General features: G+C 45.0%; 1 protein-coding gene across 5 annotated transcripts in view; it reads right to left on the bottom strand.

The window, feature by feature from the left end:
* CTIF (cap binding complex dependent translation initiation factor) overlaps positions 1 to 21996 on the bottom strand; it is a 214335-nt gene that overhangs the window by 118415 nt on the left and 73924 nt on the right. For all 5 annotated transcript variants that reach the window (XM_066602577.1, XM_066602578.1, XM_066602576.1 and 2 more), the window contains one exon: positions 6582 to 6658. In XM_066602577.1, the coding sequence (XP_066458674.1) occupies positions 6582 to 6658 (77 nt within the window). The remainder of the gene's footprint in view (positions 1 to 6581; positions 6659 to 21996) is intronic.

Below are 21996 nucleotides of genomic sequence, written 5' to 3' on the forward strand. Positions count from 1 at the left end.
AAGCTTTCCATGAAGCCTTGCTAGCTAGGAGGGGAGGCAGGGCTGGGTACATGCAGCGAAGACACAATGGCGGAGATTTACTAAGAAAAACGCACCAGAATTTTGGTTCAACCGGCGTGTGAAGGTATTAAGATGAACTGTGCTATACTTCTTATTCGGGGGTTAATACAGCTCAGTCCGAAGCTGTGAAAGCGGGGTATAACTGGACTGACCTGTCCTTGGTAGTGGGGCCTGGAGCATTTCCTGGAGACCATATATATTTATTGTATCCACGTTATCAATGTAGTTAATGTGTGCACACGTCACATTATATGTTTATTCGTCAGGACTAAACTTCCATAATGATTTGCTACATTTCTGCAACAATAAGCTGTAACTTAGGGTCCACTGTGATTGGACCACTGCACATTTCTTTGTTCTACTCTTTGCAATAAAAATCTCCTAAGAATTAGCTACTTCCTACAGAAGAGCTTTGAACCACCACCTAATTGCTCCATGTTGGGTTCTTCTCCGATGTACCGTACAACAACTGGACATATTTGGTTGACGAGGCTTTGATAACTCCCCTTGAGCATTACTCCAATTCACAGACAGACACAAAAACCATTAGAAAACACCTGAACATGCTGCAAGACAGATATAGATATGTTTTTGACACCTTTTGCGCCTCACTAGACAGTTTCGAAAAGTACCTAAAAAATAACACTGTGGCTAGGAGTCAAAAAAACTGCCAAATTTATTAATGACTAGTGCGATTATTTTAGCGCAACACTGGTGTAAAGTAAGCCAGATGAGACTTCGGACTATCAATCGAGCCTGATGTCATCCATTTACAGGGAGCAGTGAAGACTGCCCACCTGATACAACGAGAGACAGACCTAAGAGGAGACTGTCCGGGTCAATGGAGGTATGAAAAAAAAAAAGAAAAAAAGAAGAAGAGGTACAAGTCCGCAGGTCGTGTGTGCAGAGCCATCGTGCCAGCCCCGCTGACTTTATCCCATGACAGATCCTCGTAAGGTGAAGGAGATGGGTAGCAGCAACAGTCAGTGATGATGGGTATTTAAAAGGCAAATTGACATCTCCCTGTAGGTCACAGATAAACGTTTTGAAGACCGTAAAATAGAAATTTATAAAACAGCTCATTTTATATTTAATGCTCCCATCATGCCTCATTCTTAGTTCTCATTTGCATAAAATCTGGGTGGAGCTTAGATGACATAAGTGAAGGAAGGAAGCCAGAGACAGTTGAAATAGCATCCAGCATGTGGAGTCTGGCACTTATCTGGCTCTACCAGCCGGGCATGGTTTCCATTGTAGAAACCATACAGTAACAAGGAATAGAAGGGGCACAACGCTTCTACGACGGGCAGAGAAGAAGCATGAAAAGTTTTCTTCAGAAGGTGGGAAATCAGGAGCATCCACAACCTGAAGTTTTTGTTCCATGAAAGATACAAGTAGCCAAAATACAAAAACCATTCGATGCAAGAGAGGCCAATGACCTTGACTTAGCCAACACATTGTTATCGGACCTTGTAGTATTTGTAAGGTATGTGTCCTTGTGCCTTTTACATTTTTAGCATTTCTCATGCGGAACGAGGAGATGGTTGTAGAGTCAGACCACCTCCTACAAGCAGTCAATGGAGTTTGCTAGGAAGGTAATATCAGAGGCATGCTAGCAACACCCTGATGTAACCCAAGTCTATTAAATGTGACCATGTACGCCTTTGCACTATTTTTTCTCATCTATGTTATTGGAAATAATTTTTTTTTTTTTTTTACAAAATTTTGATTGTTTGGTTCCTATGCTTAAATTGCTTTCCAAGACACTGCAAACTGGAGGATTGAGATCTTACATTCCGTCAGAGTAAACCAATTGACAGCTCCCCTAGAGCGCTCTCCAGATGTGAAGGTGCATTCACTGCTTTTCCACTAAGCTATTACAGAGGGCGGTATGACAGGGATGGGGGACAGTGGAGGAGATCAGGAGAACAGACTGGAGAAAACTACTATTAAAGAGGGCTATAATTCACCCTGGGTGAATTTACCGCTCTTAGCAGTGAGGCAGAACGGGACCAGCAGCTACTCAAAACCAGTAGGAGATAGAAGGATAGATACCTGTGTAATATTGAGTGGGCGTGGTTTGCTACACAGAGAAGAGTGTGAGCTGAGCTTGTGTATGTTTATGAGAGAGAACAGCTGATTAGTGCTGCGAGCACCCGGAGTCTGAAACTTGAATGTAGAAGAGCCTGCAAAGTATGAGGCTTTCCAAATACATGCAAAGGAAAGCTCAATGCATCATTTTTCTGTAATGAATAAGATATGCCAGTATTGATTTTTCATGCACAAAAAAAATTTCCATAGCCTTTAAAGAGTTATACCAGCAAAACCCATGTGAAGCATATACATAGGATGTTTGATTGATGGGTGTACACTACTGGAATTGGTACACCATTCAAAACTATAGTAGGGGTCCCATGACGCTCATATCAGAGCCAACAGGCAAAAAAAAAAAAAAAGAAGTGGCAGATATGGTACAGGCTAAGCATGTGATAAACACATCTGATCCTTTTCTGTCTTTCTAGACCCTTTTCATTTTGCAGGACCACCTCTCTGTATTATTTGCCTTTTGTCAGAATTATCCCCCAACAAGTTGTTCACATGGTGACTTGCTGTCAGGATCACTAGTGATTAAGTAATTACTTACAGGACAGATTACGTTCCCCACAGCGCTGCCACAGGAGAAATGAAGCACTACATGGTGTCTTTTGAGATTAATGCGTCTGTGCAATTAATGGGCATGCTGGGTCCTCCAGAGTGAGAGTAATTGCTCTGTCCAATAGATAAGGGTACTGAATATGGGACTCCCTTGTATTAAAGGATTTGTACAGCTGTAAAGAACTGATGGCCTATTCTTAGGTAGGTAATTAATAGTAGATCAGTGGAGGTCCAACACCAGCACCCTGTTCATCCACTGTTCACCATGCTGGTGTGCTCATGCACCGAGCTGATTTCTGCAAGATGCAGATGGCTCCATTCTCACTGTAATGGCCAGGTTGGGTATTACAGGCCATTCATTTCAATGGCAACTTAGGCTGTAATACTGAGCCTGGCCACTACAGCAGAACAAAGCTGTCTGCTTCCTTCAGAAATCATCTCCGTGCCTAAGCGTACCAGCCAGGAAATAGCTTGTTTGTGGTCATAAAGTAGCTGGTAAGATTACTCAGGAGAGGAGAGCACAGAGGGAAATCAAGCCATCAGTCCCGTCTTCCTGGCGGATCTCCTATTGAGCTTAAGACAGCAGTTTCTAAATACATTGATATTTCGAAGGTGCAAAATTTTTAATTAAACCCCATTACAAAAATGATCGTCAGCCCAAAATACATGCATAGAAGTGAAACAAAAACTGCCCTCTAAAGCGTGCCTATAAAGAGCTGAAGATGGAGGTTTCTCTAATTTGGGCTAGTAGTGCAGGCCATGTAATTTCGCCCTCATGAATGATCAGTCTGTGTCGGCACGATCTCTGCGATGCTTGAAAGTGCAGGATTTTACACCGATTCCCATTAATACTGAAAATCTATTTATAACAGATGAAGTGTTCGCGGGCCGTGCCGCACGGCGCACTGAGCGCGCACCAGGACCTGTTTTGTATCAGGCAGTCGCATCTGCTCGGAAAACCTTTGGCGTTCATCCAAATCATGTGCGGAGAAGAATGGCTTTAAATGAGCGGCCTTTAATCACGAGAGGGAATAAAACGAGTTACGAGCACAAATTTGACATATAAAGAAGAAAAAGTTTCTCTTTATGGGAAAGAGACAGATCTGGGGTAATTGAGAGCATGTGTGTCGGCATAAAGGATGTACAGTCTGCTGCTGCGCGGCCATCCGCGCTCCGCTGGCCCTCGCAACAAGGTCGGGATGAGGGGAATCTCATTCAAAACAATCACTTGTTTCTGAATTAAGCTGGACGGCTTGAATTCCCGTACATTTATCTCGTCACCCCAGAAACCCGGAATTTTTTATTTTTATTTTTTTTATACATTAGAAGCAGAAAAATGAAGGAGGGAAAAAATATGCTTTATTTTCTTATATAGCACCAACATAAATGGTCATTACTCACATCAGTCCCTGTCTCCAGGAGCTAACAATCTAATCTCTCCATTACATACGCTAGAGCTGATTTCAGAGGAAGACAATCAAGTCCATGTTCACACAACCAAATCAGCATTGGAAAAGTAGGCTACCACGCAGGATCCTGTCTAAATGAATGGGACAGGTAACTGGCAAGGGTAAAAAAAAACAAAAAAAAAACACTATTTCTCAAGACAGCCGGTGAGGATATGTCAGCTCTCAGCCAATCCTATGTGACTAGTCCTGCGCCTGCCCTACTTTACAGCGACATATCATCTCTGCACTGCATAGATTGGCTTTCTCCATGGTGATGAACTAAGAGAAATTCCAGCTTGGAGCAGTTGAAGGAAACAGATCAGAAAACTGCTTAAATAACTATTCCAAAGACTATTTAAAACTTGGCTGAAGAAGAAAAACCCACCAGAAATGTTGCCAGCTTTGAAGTCTTTGATGATCTCTGCCATGGTGAACAGAAGCGGCACTAATACAGCCATAAGCATAAGGAATTACCTCTTAAATGGGTTGCTCACTTTGTGAAGCCTATTTCCACAACCCTACTAGATAACTCTGATAGGAATGAACACAGTGTAATGCTTCATTTCATCTGTGGAGGCGCTGCAGGGAAATTGAACACTTCCTAGCAGGTTTCACACATTACAGATGATTGCTGTGGATCCCAGCAGGGGGTGGAAGGGGAACACCTAGTGATCTGCTGACTGTCAAGAAACCTAACAAGTACAGATTGCCCAAAAGCGGAAAACTACCTTTAGTAAATGGGTGGCATTTTTTACATTTTTTTAACAGATACATGCAGGAAGTAGATGTGTTTTTTGGGCATTTTAATACACATTTTTTTTATGTGCAATTTTTTTTTTAAGCTTTTTATTAACCATAGAAAAGCCTATGCAAGAATCACCAGAAAAATCATGTCCAAGCCACAGCTTAAAAGGGGTTTTACCAGAATTTTACGTTATTCCCTACCCACAGAATGGGGGACCCATGTCCTCCTCTCCTGTCCCTGCAGGGGTCGCTTCTCCCCCCGCAGTGACATCACTGTGAATGGAGCGCTGGCTGCACACCATTCATTTCAATGAGGCTGACAAATACCAGGCCCATAGAAAGTAAACCACACTGGTGCGCTTGCGTAGCCAGTGCTTCAGTCTCCTCCTCATTGCGGGAGGAGCTGTAACCCCTCATAGGACATGGGTACCCCTGTTCTTGAGATCAGCAAGTTATCCCCTGTCCTATGAATCAGGGATAACTTGAAATTCTGAAACAACCCCTTTAATGCGTTTGCAAAAAAATTAACCACTAATCTAGAAAAGAAAAAAAAATCATGAATGACGCATTTTCTTTGAAGCGAATTTCGCATTTAGCCATTGATCTATGGCTAATCTCTGACCGCACTGTTATTTTGTGGCCCAGAAAGCCCAGCAAGATGCCATTAAAAACTGGTCCTTTTTGGCCCCCCCCCCCCCCCCCAAAGGGGTTTATGATTTATTTATTTATTTATTTAGGGGGGTTTATGATTTTTTTATTTATTTAATTTTTTAAGTGTGCTTTCTTCAAGAAACAGCGCCACCCTTGTCTATGGGCTGTGTCTGGAATTACAGTTGAGTTCTCGTCACTTGAACAAGTCTGAGGTGCAGTACCGCTGCAAGCGCACTGAAGCCGGGGTGTCTGCACCCTTAACTTCAGTGACGCATTGCATGTGTCGGCACTCAGCTTTGCAGAGCTTCTGGGTGGGCGAGGGAGCCACAAAGCACAAGCACGGGATTTCACTGCTGCTTGCGCGGTCGTCAGTGGCTACGAGAGGATACTGGAGCGTTGGAGGGATGTTAGCATAGGCGGGACAGCATGACTGAGCTCATATGGTCAGCCTCTGTGACCCGAGGCAGGCTTATTTGCATACATGGTGCCACTTTATATATTGGAGGAATACATGCTCGGTTTGTGTGCCACGCTATGCCAACAGCTCAATTATGATATTGTGGTGACAGGATCCATTTAATTCCATTCACTTGAATGTGACTGATCGTCTCTCCCAGGCCACAAGTCAGATGAACATGATTTCACTGGCCTGAGAGGTGGTCTCCTCATAGTGATTGTGGGGGCTCCTGAGCGGTGGTCCCCCACTGATCAGACAATGATGATCTATCCTAAGGATAGAGCAGCAATATCAGAGTCCTGCAAAACCCCTTTAAAGTCAAGTGCATGACAGCAAACCGAAAAATGTATTACTAGCAGTTCTACACCAGCATTTCCAGGAGCCACTGGGTATAGTGACCGTTTGATGGATATAAGGAAGACCGGTCAGGAGTAACAGAATAGTTTTAGGCACTTCAACACGATACTTATAGGAGGGGCACCCACAGCCGGTTCACTAGATTTCCAAAACTGCAACGGATATACAAAATTATTTCTGTAACGAAGTATATGTAACGGTTTTCTTACCTTCGATCATTTCTTTTCCTTCGGAATAACTTTTTGGTGTGTGCTATCTCTGCTTCATGGGGCAGCGGATGATATCCCTGGGGGACGAAAAAAAGAATGGCGTGAATTTTCATAAAATAAAAAGATAAAAAAAGGTGGAGATTCTCATAACAAACACATCGTATTCTTATGGAAGAGCGAGCAGCGATAACTACACAATGTTCCAATGAACAAGCGCTGCAGCATCAAGAAAACTGCTGCTGCTCTAAACATGTCTGAGCCCACAACTTGCCATTTCTTTGCACGAATTATAGCAAACTACCAGGTCCAGCACTATTTAAATCTATGAGAAACGGAAAGGTGAAACTCCCAAGGGCTAAAAAAGCAAAAGGGCTTTCAGGTAATTTATTTATTACCCCCCACCAAGCTGGGTACTCATTTTACTGACTTCGGAAGGATGGAAGACTGAGTCAACTTGGACGTGGCTACTTGAACCAAGCAGGGATTGAACGTGCAACCTTCAGGTGGTGAGCGAGAGTTTAGGACTGCATTTCTGCTGCTTTAACACTCTGCGCCACACGAGGCTCTATGAATCCAAATTTCTGTTGCACCGTGCCGATAGGAGGCTCAGAATCTGCAGCATAATTTGATGACCTCCTTCCTGTCAGGCTGGTAGAGGTGGAGTAATGGTGCGGGGAAATGTTTTTCTGGCACACCTTGGGTCCTCTGTTACTTGTGGATGGACGCCATGATGACTTGCTGCAGTTCTAAGTCTATAAGATGGGTGTGTCTAATACAATAGCCACATGTAGAATCCTAGAATGGTAGAGTTGGAAGGGACCTCCAGGGTCATCGGGGCCAACCCCCTGCTCAGTGCAGGATTCACTAAATCATCCCAGACAGATATTTGTCCAGCCTTTGTTTGAACACTTTCACTGAAGGAGAACTCACCACCTCCTGTGGTAACCTGTTCAACTTATTGATCACCCTCACTGTCAGAAAGTTTTTTTCTAATATCCAATTTGTGTCTCCTCCCTTTCAGCCGTGTAACGGCTCTCACCAACGTTGTTACCCAGCTTTCCCAGACTCCTTTCCCGAGGTAAAAAAGGATGGAACTGCATAACTAAGTTCCCCATTCAGTACTTTCAAAAAGCTGGGTGAAAGGCTCTTTACTAGGAAGTGCATAATAGCTTTCATCCAGCTTTACCAGAAACAGCTGAAAACAGTTCTGTAACAATGGTGGAATGTAATTACTTCAGTAGGACGACAAATTAATACTATGGCATGAAATGAACCTTTCAAAGCAGAGAGAATAGATCAGAGAACCCAGTGCGGTTTACAGTAAGCGGGGGAAGAGAGGTCCTGCTTTCTATAGTTGTCCCTATAGTAGGGTCAGGTCTTTGTTAGGGCACCGTGCAACTCCAGGTCTCTGCATGAGTTACATTGTGATTAAATGGTTGTCAGACACATTTATATAGCAATATCCTAAGTTCTTGACTAGTATTGTTTTACTAAAGCAAGTAGAGATCATTGAATGGTTTGCTTACGCTTACAATCTTTTCAAAGATCGCCTCCCGTTGTTAGCAGAGGGCTACTCTAAGGGCTCATGCCCATGGACGGAGCGGAGTACGCCGCGGGAATAAACAAAAAAGTCCCCGCTGGCAATTGCAGAAAAACACGCTTTTTACTATGTTTTTCTGCATCCTCCATTAATACTATATTAATAGAGATCTCCCGCCACGGAAAAACGTGGTAAAATAGATCATGCCACAATTTTTTTCTCCCACAGCGTAAATCCGTGGCAGAATCCCGCATGTGACGACTGAGCTATTAGGTTTAGTAGAACCTAATAGCTGTGTTATTCCGCCACGGAGAAGGTGGCATAAATCCGTCTGTGGGCATTAGCCCTAAAACTTATGTTTTACAGTGCATCTTCTGGGGAACCGCCAAGGGGTCTCCAACTATGCCAGAATACAAATAAATAAGGCTTATTTGTAGAACAACTTATTCTGCAGCACTAAGTAATTTAGTACCGACCTTCTGAGATCGGTAAAATGAGTACCCACTAAGCTGGATACAAATTTTCCCACCTCAGAAGGATGGAAGGCTGAATTAACCTTGAGCTGGCTACCTGAACCAAGCAAGGCTTGAACTCGCAACCTTTAGGTCGTGAATAGGAGCTTAGGACTGCATTTCTGCTGCCTTAGCACTTTGCGACACAGGAAACTCTACAAGATATAGAACTGGCAGTATCTTTCAGTCAATCCCGCATAGCATTGCATGCTTGCCACCGAGATGTGGTCCATCTGAGATATGGCTAGTGTGGGCGTACAGTGAAGGTAAAAGCACTGTTTATTAAGGCTAGGCGCACACTAGTGTATATTTTGGGTTGTGTGCAGTCTGTGTAAGTCCCATTATAGCCTATGAGGTCATAAACATTTTTTTTTCAGATGCCATGTCCTATTCTTGTTCATTTCACGGCTGAGAGAAAGGACATGCCAACGTATGTAAATGTGCTGTGTCCGTGTATATTAGCCAGCACACAGACGTGTATATGTGCGCTGTCCAATGCAAATTGTACCCGTGTCTCTTGGGTGAGCCACTAACCTAATGCACAGACACTCTAGCACCACTACACGGCTCCAAATAGCGAAGGGTGCAGAGTCAGCCCTATGCTTCCAGCATGATAAGCAATCAATGATCTGCTTTCATTAAAGGGGTTTGTCAAGGACTAGAAAAAAAGTTCAAGAAACAGCGCCACGTTTGTCTATGGGTAAGTCTGGTAATGCATCTTACCTCCATTGAAGTGAATGGAGCTGAACCACAAATAAAGCCCATTGTTAGCTATGGCGCGGTTTCGGGAAAAACAGCAGACATTTTTTAGCCCTCTTTAAAGAGGTTGTCTGCCCTCTTTTTCACTGCCACTCGGGATCCCCAGCCATCAGCTGTCACTGCAGACGTGATCAGTGGACAGGGGATAAAAGAGGAGTGCCGGCTTCACTCCCATTAAATCAATGGGAGCGCCGCTATTCCACTTCCTGCACAAGACAGGAGCAAAAAGAAGAATAGCAGTGCGGTGCTCAAATTGATTTAAACGGGAGTGAGGCCAGTGCTCCCACTACCTCCCCTGTCTGCTGATGACAACAGTTTGGCCCTCATTTCGGGAGGCCCCTTATAACCCAAATGCTGCAATAATTAGCAAGAGTTATGAGACCCCCACACTTCTACACCCCACTGAATTGCTGTGCTCCAAGCACTGACTGGAAGAGCCCCTCAGTAAGTTCTGTTGTAATATAAGGTGTCTGAATCCCACATGTGTCAAACACAAGGCCCGCGGGCCGAATCCGGCCCGCTGCCTTGTGTTATGTGGCCCGCGGCGTGCCGACGGCCGCTCACCACTGTAGTGATTACCAGCTGGGGTGCCGCAGCTCCCCGCTGGTAATCACACTGACAGCGCTGATCCCTTCTCCCCTGAGTCCCCTGCTCTTCAGTTCCGCAGGAGAGGACTCAGGGAGGAAGCGTGCCGTGTTGCTCACTGATGTCAGTGCACACCCGGACGCATATGAACTTTTTCCACAAGACTTCTGCACTTGTCAGCAATTCCAGCAATCTGATTGGGGAATCAGCCAACCCAGAGAACCAAACAACCAATCAGGTTGCTGGAATTGCTCAATAGTGCAGAAGTCTTGTGGGAAAAGTTCATATGCCACCCGGGCTCAGCACGATCCGAGGAGGAACGGTGCTGACAGCAAGGAGGAGGTAAGCATATGGCTGGGGAAGGGGGAAGTTAATATTGCTGCTGGGGGGTGAGGGTTAATATTGTTGTTGCTGGGAGGTTAATAATGCTGATTGCTGCCGGGGCTGAGGGAGTTAATATTGCTGGTGTGTTGGGGGGGTTAAATTGTTGCTGGCAGGGGGTTAATATTGCTGCGGGGGTCGGGTGGGGTGGTAATATTGCTGGTGGGGGTTAATATTACTGCTGGGAGGGGGTTAATATTGTTGCTGGCAGGGGGTTAATACTGTTGCTGGGAGGGGGTTAATATTGGTGCAGGGGGAGGGGTTAATATTGCTGGTGGGGGTTAATGTTGCTGTGTGGGGGGGCTAATATTGTTGCTGGGAGTGAGTAATATTGCTGCTGGGAGGGGGTAATATTACTGTAGGGGTCGCTATTACTACTGGGGCCACTGTGGGGATCGCTATTACTAACTGGTCTACTGTGGGGGTCAATATTTTTACTAGAGCAACTATGAGAGTCACTATTATTACTGCGACCACTATAGGGGTCACTATTTTTACTGAGGCCACTATCAGAGTCACTATTACTACTGCGACCACTATGGGGGTCACTATTACTGCTCGTTCACACGGGCGTAATTGCATTTCGGTCGCACAAATACGCTACGTATTTGCGCAATCGAAAATCGCTTATGCCTGCGTATTTGGGCACGCAGAAAAGAACGCAGATGGGCCCACTGAGATGGTGCGCTAATATGCAGTGAATACATAGGCTTCCTGCGCATTCACCACGTATTTGCGCGGCCCATTCACTTCAATGGCCTATCGGGGTGCGTAGTTTGAAACAATATAGGTCATGCTGTGTGAGAATATACATCATGTGAATGAAATCATTGACATCAATGGCTTCTGTTCTCTGCATATTATGTACGCAAATACGCTGGTGTGAACGAGCCCCTACTATACTGTCTTATAAGCGGCCCTTTGAAGTTCACCAAAAACCTGATGTGGCCCCCGGTGAAAATGAGTTTGACACCCCTGCGTCTAAATCAAATGTGCTCTTTCCAGCATTCTTCTGCTGTGGCCAATAAAGGGATTCCTCTAGACACATCCAAAGCTGCATTCAGAATTCTGTTCACTTCCCGTCGGCACAAGAGCTTCACGACTTGACACTGCTAATATCTGTTGGGTCAGTATCTGCATTTGGTAATGCTTTACTGTGGCACGCTGTGCAGACACTGACCGGGCAGCTGAGAGATGTCAAGTCACAAAGCCTGAGAGCTAACTGGAAGTCAGCAAAAAATCTGAACACCGCTTTTGATGCGATTCAAATATACAAATCCAGTCTACTATAAAAATAAGCAGAGTCAAAGAGGAAAACGTGCTCACAACTCCAAAAATACCATAATTCACTGCACGGTCATACTCCACTCACAGACAAAGCTGCATTTAGAATTCGGCTGACTTTCTGTTAGCACTAAAGCTTCCCGATTTGATCTTGCCGATGCATGTTGGATCAGTGTCTGTATTTAGCGAGCTTTGTTTTGGCGCACTGTGGAGACACTGATCTAGCAGCAGGCAGGAGAGATGTCAAGTCACAAAGCCTGAGAGCCAATGAGCAGCTGATAGAGAGCAAATACTAAATATGCAGCTTTGTCTGTGACTGGAGTATGGCATTACAGTGAATTATATTGTGTTTGCAGTTGTCAGCACGCGTTTCTCTTTGCCAACATCCAGTGATTGCATTGATATATTTTAATGACATACAAAGCTGCATTCAGAGATTTCTGCTGACTTCCAGTTAGCTCTCAGGCTTTATGGCAGGGATGTCAAACATCAGCTTTACTATGGTTGCTTTCAAAGGGCCGTTTATAAGGGCTCATTCACACGGGCGCATTTGCGCTCCATACTATGCGGACCCTCTTGCTTTTTTTGCGCACGTGAAAACTGCAGTGATTACGTGCACAAAAAAAAAAAAAAAAGGAAAAAAAAGGTCCAAATATGCAGCGACTACACAGTTAAGGTGTTTGCCAAGCGCTGGCTGCATCCTCCGGGAAAAGTGGAGAGCCGGTCCTTCTGCGTCCAGATGTAATCGCAGGCCACGTAAAATGATGTGGCGGGCCAAATTTCTCCCGAGGGCCTTGAGTCTGACACACGTGCTTTATGGTCTGACAACTAGAAGTCTGCAGAACTCTGAATGCAGCTTTGGATGCGATTCAAGTATACCATGCAAATGTATAGCAGGATATTTAACTCCCACCCAAAGCTGCATTCAGATTTCTCCTGACTTCCGGTTGCCAAGTCATAAAGCCTGAGAGCTAACTGACAGTCAGCAGAAATCAGAATTCAGCTTTGGATGTGATTCAAATATACCAATGAAATCTATCATGGGTTATTGAGAATAGTTAAAGAGGAAAGCGCGCAAAACATGCTAGAATTCACTGCACTGCCATACTCTAGTCACAGCCAAAGCTGTGTCTCGAATTTCGCTCACTACCCGGTAGCAGAATTGGTGCAGCTCTGGATGTGAATGGAGTATATCATGTCCTAAAAAGCACTAATAGGGAGGGGAGAAGCTGTAGTGAAGTTGAAGACTGCCAATGTGGGGGAGGATTTTCCTAGCGTAATTGATTATTTATCCAAACTATTAGGACAACAGTGTAATGAGATCACGTTGGAGAAGAACAGGCAGGAGGATCTGGAAAGGAGAGGACTTTATTTTTGGTTCTTAAAGAAACACAACCATCGTTCCTGGCTGCTTAGAAGGGTGAACGAGTCTCCGGGCGAGTTTTCGTTTCGCTCTCTAACGCTACAAGCACATTGCGTTCTGACCTTTTCACCCGCAGCCCCAATTGCAAATCCTATTTGCTTTTTTTCCCCTCCCTCTGGAGATGTTCCGAGCTAATGAAAAAGCAATTATGGTAAAGACTTTCTAGCCGAGCTCAATGTTTTACAGATCATCCGGTGATACAAAAGAACCGTCAAATGAAGAAAAGCAACACTTCCAACATGAAAGCGTCTGCTTCTACTTACAACAAAGGCGCTTGGACGCAGTACAGAAACAGCTCATTAAAGAGGCCTGTGGAAGACTCGCATCCCATAGTCTCATTCCTCCAACAACCCCATTCCCATAAACATACACAAACTTCGCCTGCGTTACAAAAATAGACGTGGCCCCTTTAAAAATGTAAATGAGGTGCCTTAAAGAGGAAACGTCCCCAAAATGTAAGACATTACTGGTTCTCATTTATTAATCCGCTAATAAAATCTGCCCTTGTACTCCTAGTAACCAATCAGAGCTCAGCTGTCATCCTACCACAGCAGTTTCAGACATGAAAGCCGTGTTGCTATTGGTTGCTCAGGGCAACAAGACCCGTTTTACTTTTAGACCGTTTTATAAAAATGAGGCTCAATTATCTAATTCTAGTTGTACATTAGCATGGCAGTGGCTAGTGCTTCAGGGATTATCAAATGGGCGCTGATCCTGTGATCGCCGGGAGTCCCAGTGGTTGGACCTCTGGCCATCACACAGTCTTCATCTAAGCGGTGATTGTCTGCAGTGGAAAAACTCCCTTAAAACAATGCTTATGTGTCTAGGTGATGCTGGTCCCTACTAGCTGCTATGCCCCGCCCCCCACCCGTTCCCTGTGGCCCACTTGCTATGATGTCTCCATCAGTTGTTCCCTACTTGCTACGACTCCCCTCCTTGTGCAGTTCCCCACCACTAATGAGACTCCGCACTGCTGTTCCCATTTGTTTTGGCACCCTCTGCTGTTCCATACTTGCCATAGCGCCCCTTCCCGCTGTTTTCAACTTGCTATTGGGCCAAACTTTTTCCCCCTCTCCACTGTTTCCTACTTACCATGACACTCAATCTGCTGTTCGCCACTTGCTATGGTACTACCCTGTAATTTCCTGATTGTTATGGCGCCCCCTTCACGCTGCTCCCTACTCGCTACGCAGTCCCCGCCCTGCTGTTACCTACGGCGGCCCACCTAGCCTTCCCCTGCTCGCTACGGCGGCCCACCCCACCGCCCTCTGCTCGCTACGGCGCCCCACCCCACCGCCCTCTGCTCGCTATGGCGCCCCACCCCACCGCTCGCTACCGCGCCCCACCGTCCCCTGCTCCCTACTTGCTGTGGTGCCCCACCCCGCTGTTCCCTACTTGCTACGGCACCCCTAACCTCTGTTTCACACTCGCTATGCTGCCCTCCCACTGTTTTGATTGCCTCTCCAAACCTCTTTGTTATGGCGCCCCACCCTGCTGTTCCCTACTTGCTATGGCACTCCTTCCTTCGGTTCTGATTCCCTCTCAGAAGCTCTTTGTTATGGCTCCCCCCCTTGCTATGGTACCTGTCTACTATTTTGACTCCCTCTCAGAACATCCATCTAATACATCCAGTTCTGGTGCTCACATTGGACTGTTCACCAAGTCAAATGCCACCCACTGACGGTGAGCAGTAAGGACCGCCCACTTGACGCATTGACCGAGTTGGGAGCCCAACCTAAGAAGAGCCCATAGAGGCAGAAGGAGGAAAGTATGAATAAAAAGAAGCTATGCAGTCAGCGAGGCGGCGGCTTCAGAGCTACATGTATGCTGCCTGAACCGCTCACTATATCCCATGATAGCTCCTCTTTAATTCGTTAAATCCGCTCGCTAAATGAGCTTGATAAGTGACAACTGCCATTACCAGCCAGGAACATGTTTAGAGCAGTTGTCACTTCCCTCCCCTCACTCCTCTTGGCAGCTGATACAAAGGCCATTACCCAGTAGGCGGAACGGGTAATTACGGCCTATTAGGGGGTAAGAAGCGATAATAAGCACTGCATAAAGTCTGTAAAAGCCAAGGAAGCCGTCTGCTAGGCCCGAACAATGCCTGGGAGGCTCCAGGTAACTCCTCTAGAAGAGGATCTGATATTCTAGGATTCTGCACCCAGAAGGGCTCGTTGTCGCCCCCTGATGTTATGTATGAGCTATCTGAAGGTCTTGTAGGCTGCCAGGGGGCTCATCGAATTCATTTTACACTTCAAGCTGTTCACCGATGGGCCGAGATCCGTTAATCAAACACTAATGATCAGGTCCAAATGACGATGGGAAGCGAATTTGAAAACTATTTCCTTCCCAGCCTGCACCAGGTAATAAAGGTGTTCGTTCACATTCCCCCTAGGGTCATTCCAGGACAAATCACCCAAGGGGTAACACCCAACCAGCTCAGATGTTTACAAAACGTTGATCACTTGCTCGTTACTAGAACGCATATCAAAAGCTCAAATGTTTAGAACTGAGCCACTACAGAGGCAAGATGATGAAAGGCTTCTTACCACTACATTTCAGGAAGGTGTTTGCAGTTTTTTTTTGATGGTGACCAACTATTCTAAAACCCTTTTAGTGGTACCAAATATGACCAACTACACCCGAGTATGCTTCTAGACTTCTGGATAATAATGACCATCATCCTCATTCTTATATATCACCAAGATATTCCACAGCCGGTATCCAGCTGAGGTTTATTAGGGTGTATGGAACATGAGGGATACTGATGAAGGCATCAGGTTCTTAGGGAGAATGCAGAAGACGAGTAAAAGGACAATAGATTATAAAAGGCGTTAAGTCTCCCCAAAGAAATGTGTTTTGAGGGCACATTTTAAACTGTGGATATTAGGGGATTAACCAGATTGTCCGAGGTAGCACATTCCAGAGAACTGGTGCAGCTTGGGGAAAGTCTTAGGGACGGAAGTAGGAAGTTCAGATTACAGAAGAACTTCAGGTGCTTTTAGCAAACAAGCAAAAGTGAATAATAATTGTTCATCATCCAGTTGTTGGCTCATGTTTACACCAAATGATAATCCTTAATTGGGCATTTCGGGGCATAGTACAGACCAAAATAGGATGTGCTGCGATCGTTTCACGCACGTAAAATACAAATTGGAACACACGTTTGAAGCCAACCATAATGCAGATGTAGCCCTTGGTGGAAATGACCCCTGCCGTAAGGGGTCGAGAAGAGCATATGTCAGAGAGGACGCCGATCAGGTAAGCAAACGAGTGCCCTAAATGTGCCCAATTACACACCGAGGCATCCACAGCTTTCATATTAATGCCTTATTTTGCTGTCCAAGACTACAGGAACCTGAATGCCAAAACCTGTGGGAGCCGTACCGTCTACGTTAACCCAGCTACCCCAAAAACAGACCGAAAAAAATACAGCAGATTTCACGGACGGCGCAGTTGCTATGCAACTAATAATCTGAATGGGGCAAAGGTCAAGGTAAATTAGTAAAAGAAAAGTATAATCCACCCCAGGCACACGGCGTCCCTCATAAATGCCATACGGGGAGAAGAAGCAATTTGCACGGAGAGAGATACATCCAGTGAGTCACATTTCCGAAACCTGGCAATAGAAAGCTGAAAGATCTGAGTAATTGAGGAAGTTGAGCTGCGACTGTATTTGTTCCAGCTGCATATACATTAACTCTTAGGGCCACAGCTGGGAGCCGCTGCCAAACTGCTCCATGGTAGGGGGAGAAACTGCAAATCTCAGTCAGACCCTCCTCCCCTGCTAACGGGTGATCATCTCCACAGTGCGATACAAGCAAATGCCACTAATCCAGCATTAATGAGACCTAAGTACGCCAGATCATCCAATATTCCCCATTATTGCATGGGCTAAGACAATCTGATAATGAAGGGGGAAAACTAAGAAGAAAGACCAAAATGAAACAATGCACAATGCGCTGTGAACACTTGGCCGGAGTCACAGGGGCAGAAGCGCATTGACACATATTTGCGCGATGGGCGTTGCCTACTTGCGCGTGCACGTTTTACTGTACTTTCTGAACATGAAAGATACGCACGCTCCCATTCATTGAGATGGGTAATTAAGGTAATTAGTACAATATGTGCTATTTTTGTGCATAAATGCAGAGAAAAACAGCCATGCAGCATTTTTTTTTTCAGGGGGGGGGGGGGGGGGGGAACAAAATGCGCATGCAAAACATACATGACTAAATCCATTAACCTCAATGAGTTCCATTTGCTGTGTATTGCGCTCATGGGACGCCGGCCTTACGTTTTGTTTTATTGGCCGTCTCAGTCTTTATTCTGCAAGCCTTTCTGGATTATTGGATGCCATATATACACATTATTGACTTGCATACATTTGGATGCCATGTGTTGGCGCTACAATTTAAAGGTTCTGTGTAGACGACACACACTGAGCGGCCCCTTTATTAGAGATCCCACTTTTTCACGATTAGCGCTTCCCTGTATGTAAATTTTCTCGGTGACCCCGGAGTGCAGCATAAAATCACATGACCAGTTTTCTGTGGATCGGTTTCAATGTGAATCCACATTAGATGGGAAAATCCAGCGATCTGAGCGACTTCCAACAAGACCTGGTCATTGGTACTAGACTAGTCGGGCCGGGATGTCACTGCCAACCGTGTGGGGTTTTCTCATGTAATAATGTAGAGAGCATACAGGGAATGGTGTGATGGAGAACAACATCAAGAGGAAGGGGATCCCGTGGATGGAAACACTTTAAAGGAAAGGGGTCACAGGAGGATGTCAGGAATCATTCTGATGAACAAGCTGTGTATTATTAGGGAATATATTAGAATATAATACTGGTGCTCTGATTAACGTGTCTGAATACACAACTCGCTGTTTGTTTGTACAGATGGCTATAATGGACAACCAGTTTCAGCGCCATCGCTATCTAAGAGAAACAGAAAGACGAGACTCCAGGGGGCTGAAGAGCACAAAAATTGTATCACTGAGCAGCAGAAAAACATCTCCTGGTCAGATGGATCCAGATTTCTGTTGCCCCGTGCTGCTGGGAGGGCAGAATTTAGCGCAAGCAGCATGAATCGATGACCCCTTCCTGTCAGCTGGTCAGAACAGGACAGCACCTCCATCTAATCTGCAGCAACTACAAGAAGCTTCCCGTCTGCAGGGGCCAATATTCCTGCTAATACACTATGGTTAGTTGCTATGGGCAACACAGATGATCTTTTAGACAGTTTTGATAAGATTGGCACCAGGCTACTTTTCCGTGGCCCTGCCATGCTGTAATAGGAATTACAGGGAGGACAAGACCTTCACAGCGCGCAGCTCCGGAGCGGATCCTCATTGAGGACAAGGTTCTGTTTTCGCTGTAGTTTTCCTTTAAGTCGGTGAATATAATTTTAGTGAGTATGCTCTGACACATTTGGGCAGTCATCTGGTTCCAGCACCTGTCAGTAAGGAGTGCAGCACCCAGCGACTTTCACATGCGGCCTGACAATGGAAGGAAGAGGGCGGACGAGGGAGTTTCACACTGCTGACCCCGGTATTGTTCGCAGTCCTGCAGTACGCTTCCTCGCCACGCGCCGTCTCTCTGGCTAAAAGTCACACCGTATCGCTATGTCATTCATAAATACCTGCGGCTCCTCACGTACGCGGCCTCGCTGCTGTAAGGAAGGAACTCAAAGCGACGGTTTTATGGGTTTTTTTTTAATTAATTGTTTCAAAACGTGGAACTTGGCAAATTATCTGAAGGTGACCAGAAATTCCAGACTTCTGAGGCAAAGCGACAAAACGGGGGCAGACGCGGGGCGAAGGAATTTAGAGGGATAAGAATATACATATGTAGCCCAACAATCAATACCTGGTAGATGCCGGATTACCAGAGTGTTTCTGGTTTATCAGATGTTCGAAGAAAAAGGATATAAAACTCACTTGTAAAGGCTGCTTTACACGGGCCGATGATCGCTCTAAGATCACACAGTTTGAGTAATCATTTTGCATAACTATTAATTGGCATTTAAGGAGCTACTCAGCTACTTAAATACCAATTAGGTATGCAAATGAAGCCTTCACTGAACGCAGCTAATAGCCTGAGACTATTATCCGCGCTCAGATCCTTTGTTCTCCATGGGAAACAATGCTATCAGCGCTCCCCGTGGAGAACTACTGATAAAAGTGAGTGCCGAATTTTATGTTGGACTGAATTTAACGATCAGCCGAAAAGCAGATGATGGGCGTACATTTACACGCACCGATTATCGCTAAAACCCATCGCCGAATAGCGATAATCGTCCATTGTAAATGGGCCTTAAGGGTGAAGAGCCAGACGTTCTGGATTATCGGATGCCATATCTATCAAATCACATATACAAACAAATACTATACACTGTAAAATACTAACCATACACCTATGATTATTGAATGAGCAACACGTGTAATATTTATTACAGCCATGTGGCAGTTGCACCACAGACACCACTTGCATTAGACATCCCATGGTTACCCCGTCCGATGTACGGGGACAGTGTAGATTCAGTGTCATGATAGACCAGAATAGGATATGCTAGGGTTTGTTTTTTGTTTTTTAAACACAGACCAACAGTCCACATGAAAACTCACACATGTGAATAGCCCCACTGTCCATGTGCTATCCATATAAGGGAGATGGAATAATACCTCCACAGTGCCACCTATTGGAAGGCAGCATTCCTTCAAGCCAAAGTTGCACTCTTTATACAAGCCTTGTAACAATGACTGGGAATTAAAAGCAGAGCCAGAATCTTTACACAGACAGCTGTTTCAAGGTATTTGCCAGTGTACAGTATGAGTACTGTAATAGTCCAAAAGTCCAATAGGTGGCATTGTGGCGGTATTATTCCATCTCCCTTATTTGCATATTACCCAGAGGAGCATGAATGGCCTGTTGAGTCTCCTCACCCACCGTCTAGGTGTTCTCCCAAAGGAGAAAATATAGCGTCTCTGTGCTATCCATGAACCGCGGGTCAAGAGAGGTGTTGTCTGTCCTTAAAGGGGTTGTCCCGCGCCGAAACGGGTTTTTTTTTTTTTTTTCAACCCCCCCCCCCCCCTGTTCGGCGCGAGACAAACCCGATGCAGGGACTTAAAAAAAACCCAGCACAGCGCTTACCTGAATCCCCGCGCTACGGTGACTTCTATACTTACCGGTTGAAGATGGCCGCCGGAATCTTCTTCCTCCGTGGACCGCAGCTCTTCTGTGCGGTCCATTGCCGATTCCAGCCTCCTGATTGGCTGGAATCGGCACGTGACGGGGCGGAGCTACACGGAGCCCCATTGAGAAGATAAGAAGACCCGGACTGCGCAAGCGCGTCTAATTTGGCCATTAGACGGCGAAAATTAGACGGCAACCATGGAGACGAGGACGCTAGCAACGGAACAGGTAAGTGAATAACTTTTTATAACTTCTGTATGGCTCATAATTAATGCACAATGTACATTACAAAGTGCATTAATATGGCCATACAGAAGTGTATAGACCCACTTGCTGCCGCGGGACAACCCCTTTAAGGCCATGAAATAAGACACATAAAATATACAGTTGTCTAAATAAGTCCTAAAGGGGTTTTGCAGTGCTTAAAAATGCATTACTTGCACCTGAAACGGCTCCCGCCAAAGGTTCTGCAGCGGTCACGTGCGGTTCATTGCACATGTGATCATTCAGCCAATTATTGGCTTCAGCTGTCACATGCAGTTCGTGACCACTGCAGCAGTTTCTGGGACTGGAAAGGCGGAAGAGTACATTCTCCACTTGGAAAACCTATTTAGTCTGTCAGTTCATTATAATTCTGTACTTGGAAGGAAAAAAAAAAAAACTGTTACTACCTGAAAACCATCACCAAGCAGTCTAATTGATGTTGACAGATCTTATAAACTTTATTCTGACTACTACTTGTCTAACTCCAAAAGCAGCTACACCTTAATAGCCGCTGCTCTCTAACAACTGTAGTAAAGCAGGAACCATACATGTAATGACAAAGATGGGAAGGATCTTCCCCAAAGGGTTTTTGTATTAATGAACTGCCTGGTGATGGATGTTATAGTAGTACCGTAATAAGGTATTCCTGTTTTATAATCTTAGTAATACACGGGCATATAATAAAAGGGATAACCGATCCATCAATGCAGCTTGTTGATGGTTTCTAAAAACATTCTACAAAAGTAGTAAAAAAAAAAAATAGATAGAAAAGGTCAAGTTTAATATGCGTTCACTAAAGGACAAATACGAAGATGGAATTGGTGAAAGGTTTTAAAGCAAAGCCCCCTTACACGCAACGAATGTCGTTTAAACCAACAGCTTTTTTTGCTGTAAAATGCTGAGCGTTCACACGTAAAGATCATCTGAAATTCTCGCCATTTCCCTCATTAGCCAAGTAAACACTGTATATGTTGATTGCTCATTTGGGCGGGTGTTTATGCGAGGAATCTCTGGCCAGAAGGTTTTTAATTTTTGCTAAGAAAAAGCCGTTGTCTTCTGCCACTGAGTCATTGTGTTTAACTGGGCAAGCAATCGCCCCTCCCCTCAAGTCGTTTAAAAGATTGAACGAATGGCATTTAAACCCAACGACAAGCGAACTAATGACTATTTTTATGTAGGCGGAAACTCAGCAATAAAGGTCAAGTGAATGAATAGTGTGCGATGGCTGTTTACACGCAACAATTATTGCTCACCTTTGCTCATTTGAATGAATTTTGAGAGATGATTGTTGATTGTTAATGGGCCTTTAGCCTAATAAAAATTTGTTTTATTCTAATTACCATAAAGCAACAAAATACGACTGAGTCAAACCAGAGGCTATAGCAAAAAGAAAAAAAAAATGAACGGTCTCAGATGTTATCACAGGGTCTCCTATATCTAGGACATTTATTTGGGGTTGCCCT

The sequence above is a fragment of the Eleutherodactylus coqui genome, chromosome 5 (assembly GCF_035609145.1).
Source record: "Eleutherodactylus coqui strain aEleCoq1 chromosome 5, aEleCoq1.hap1, whole genome shotgun sequence".
Lineage (NCBI taxonomy): Eukaryota > Metazoa > Chordata > Amphibia > Anura > Eleutherodactylidae > Eleutherodactylus > Eleutherodactylus coqui.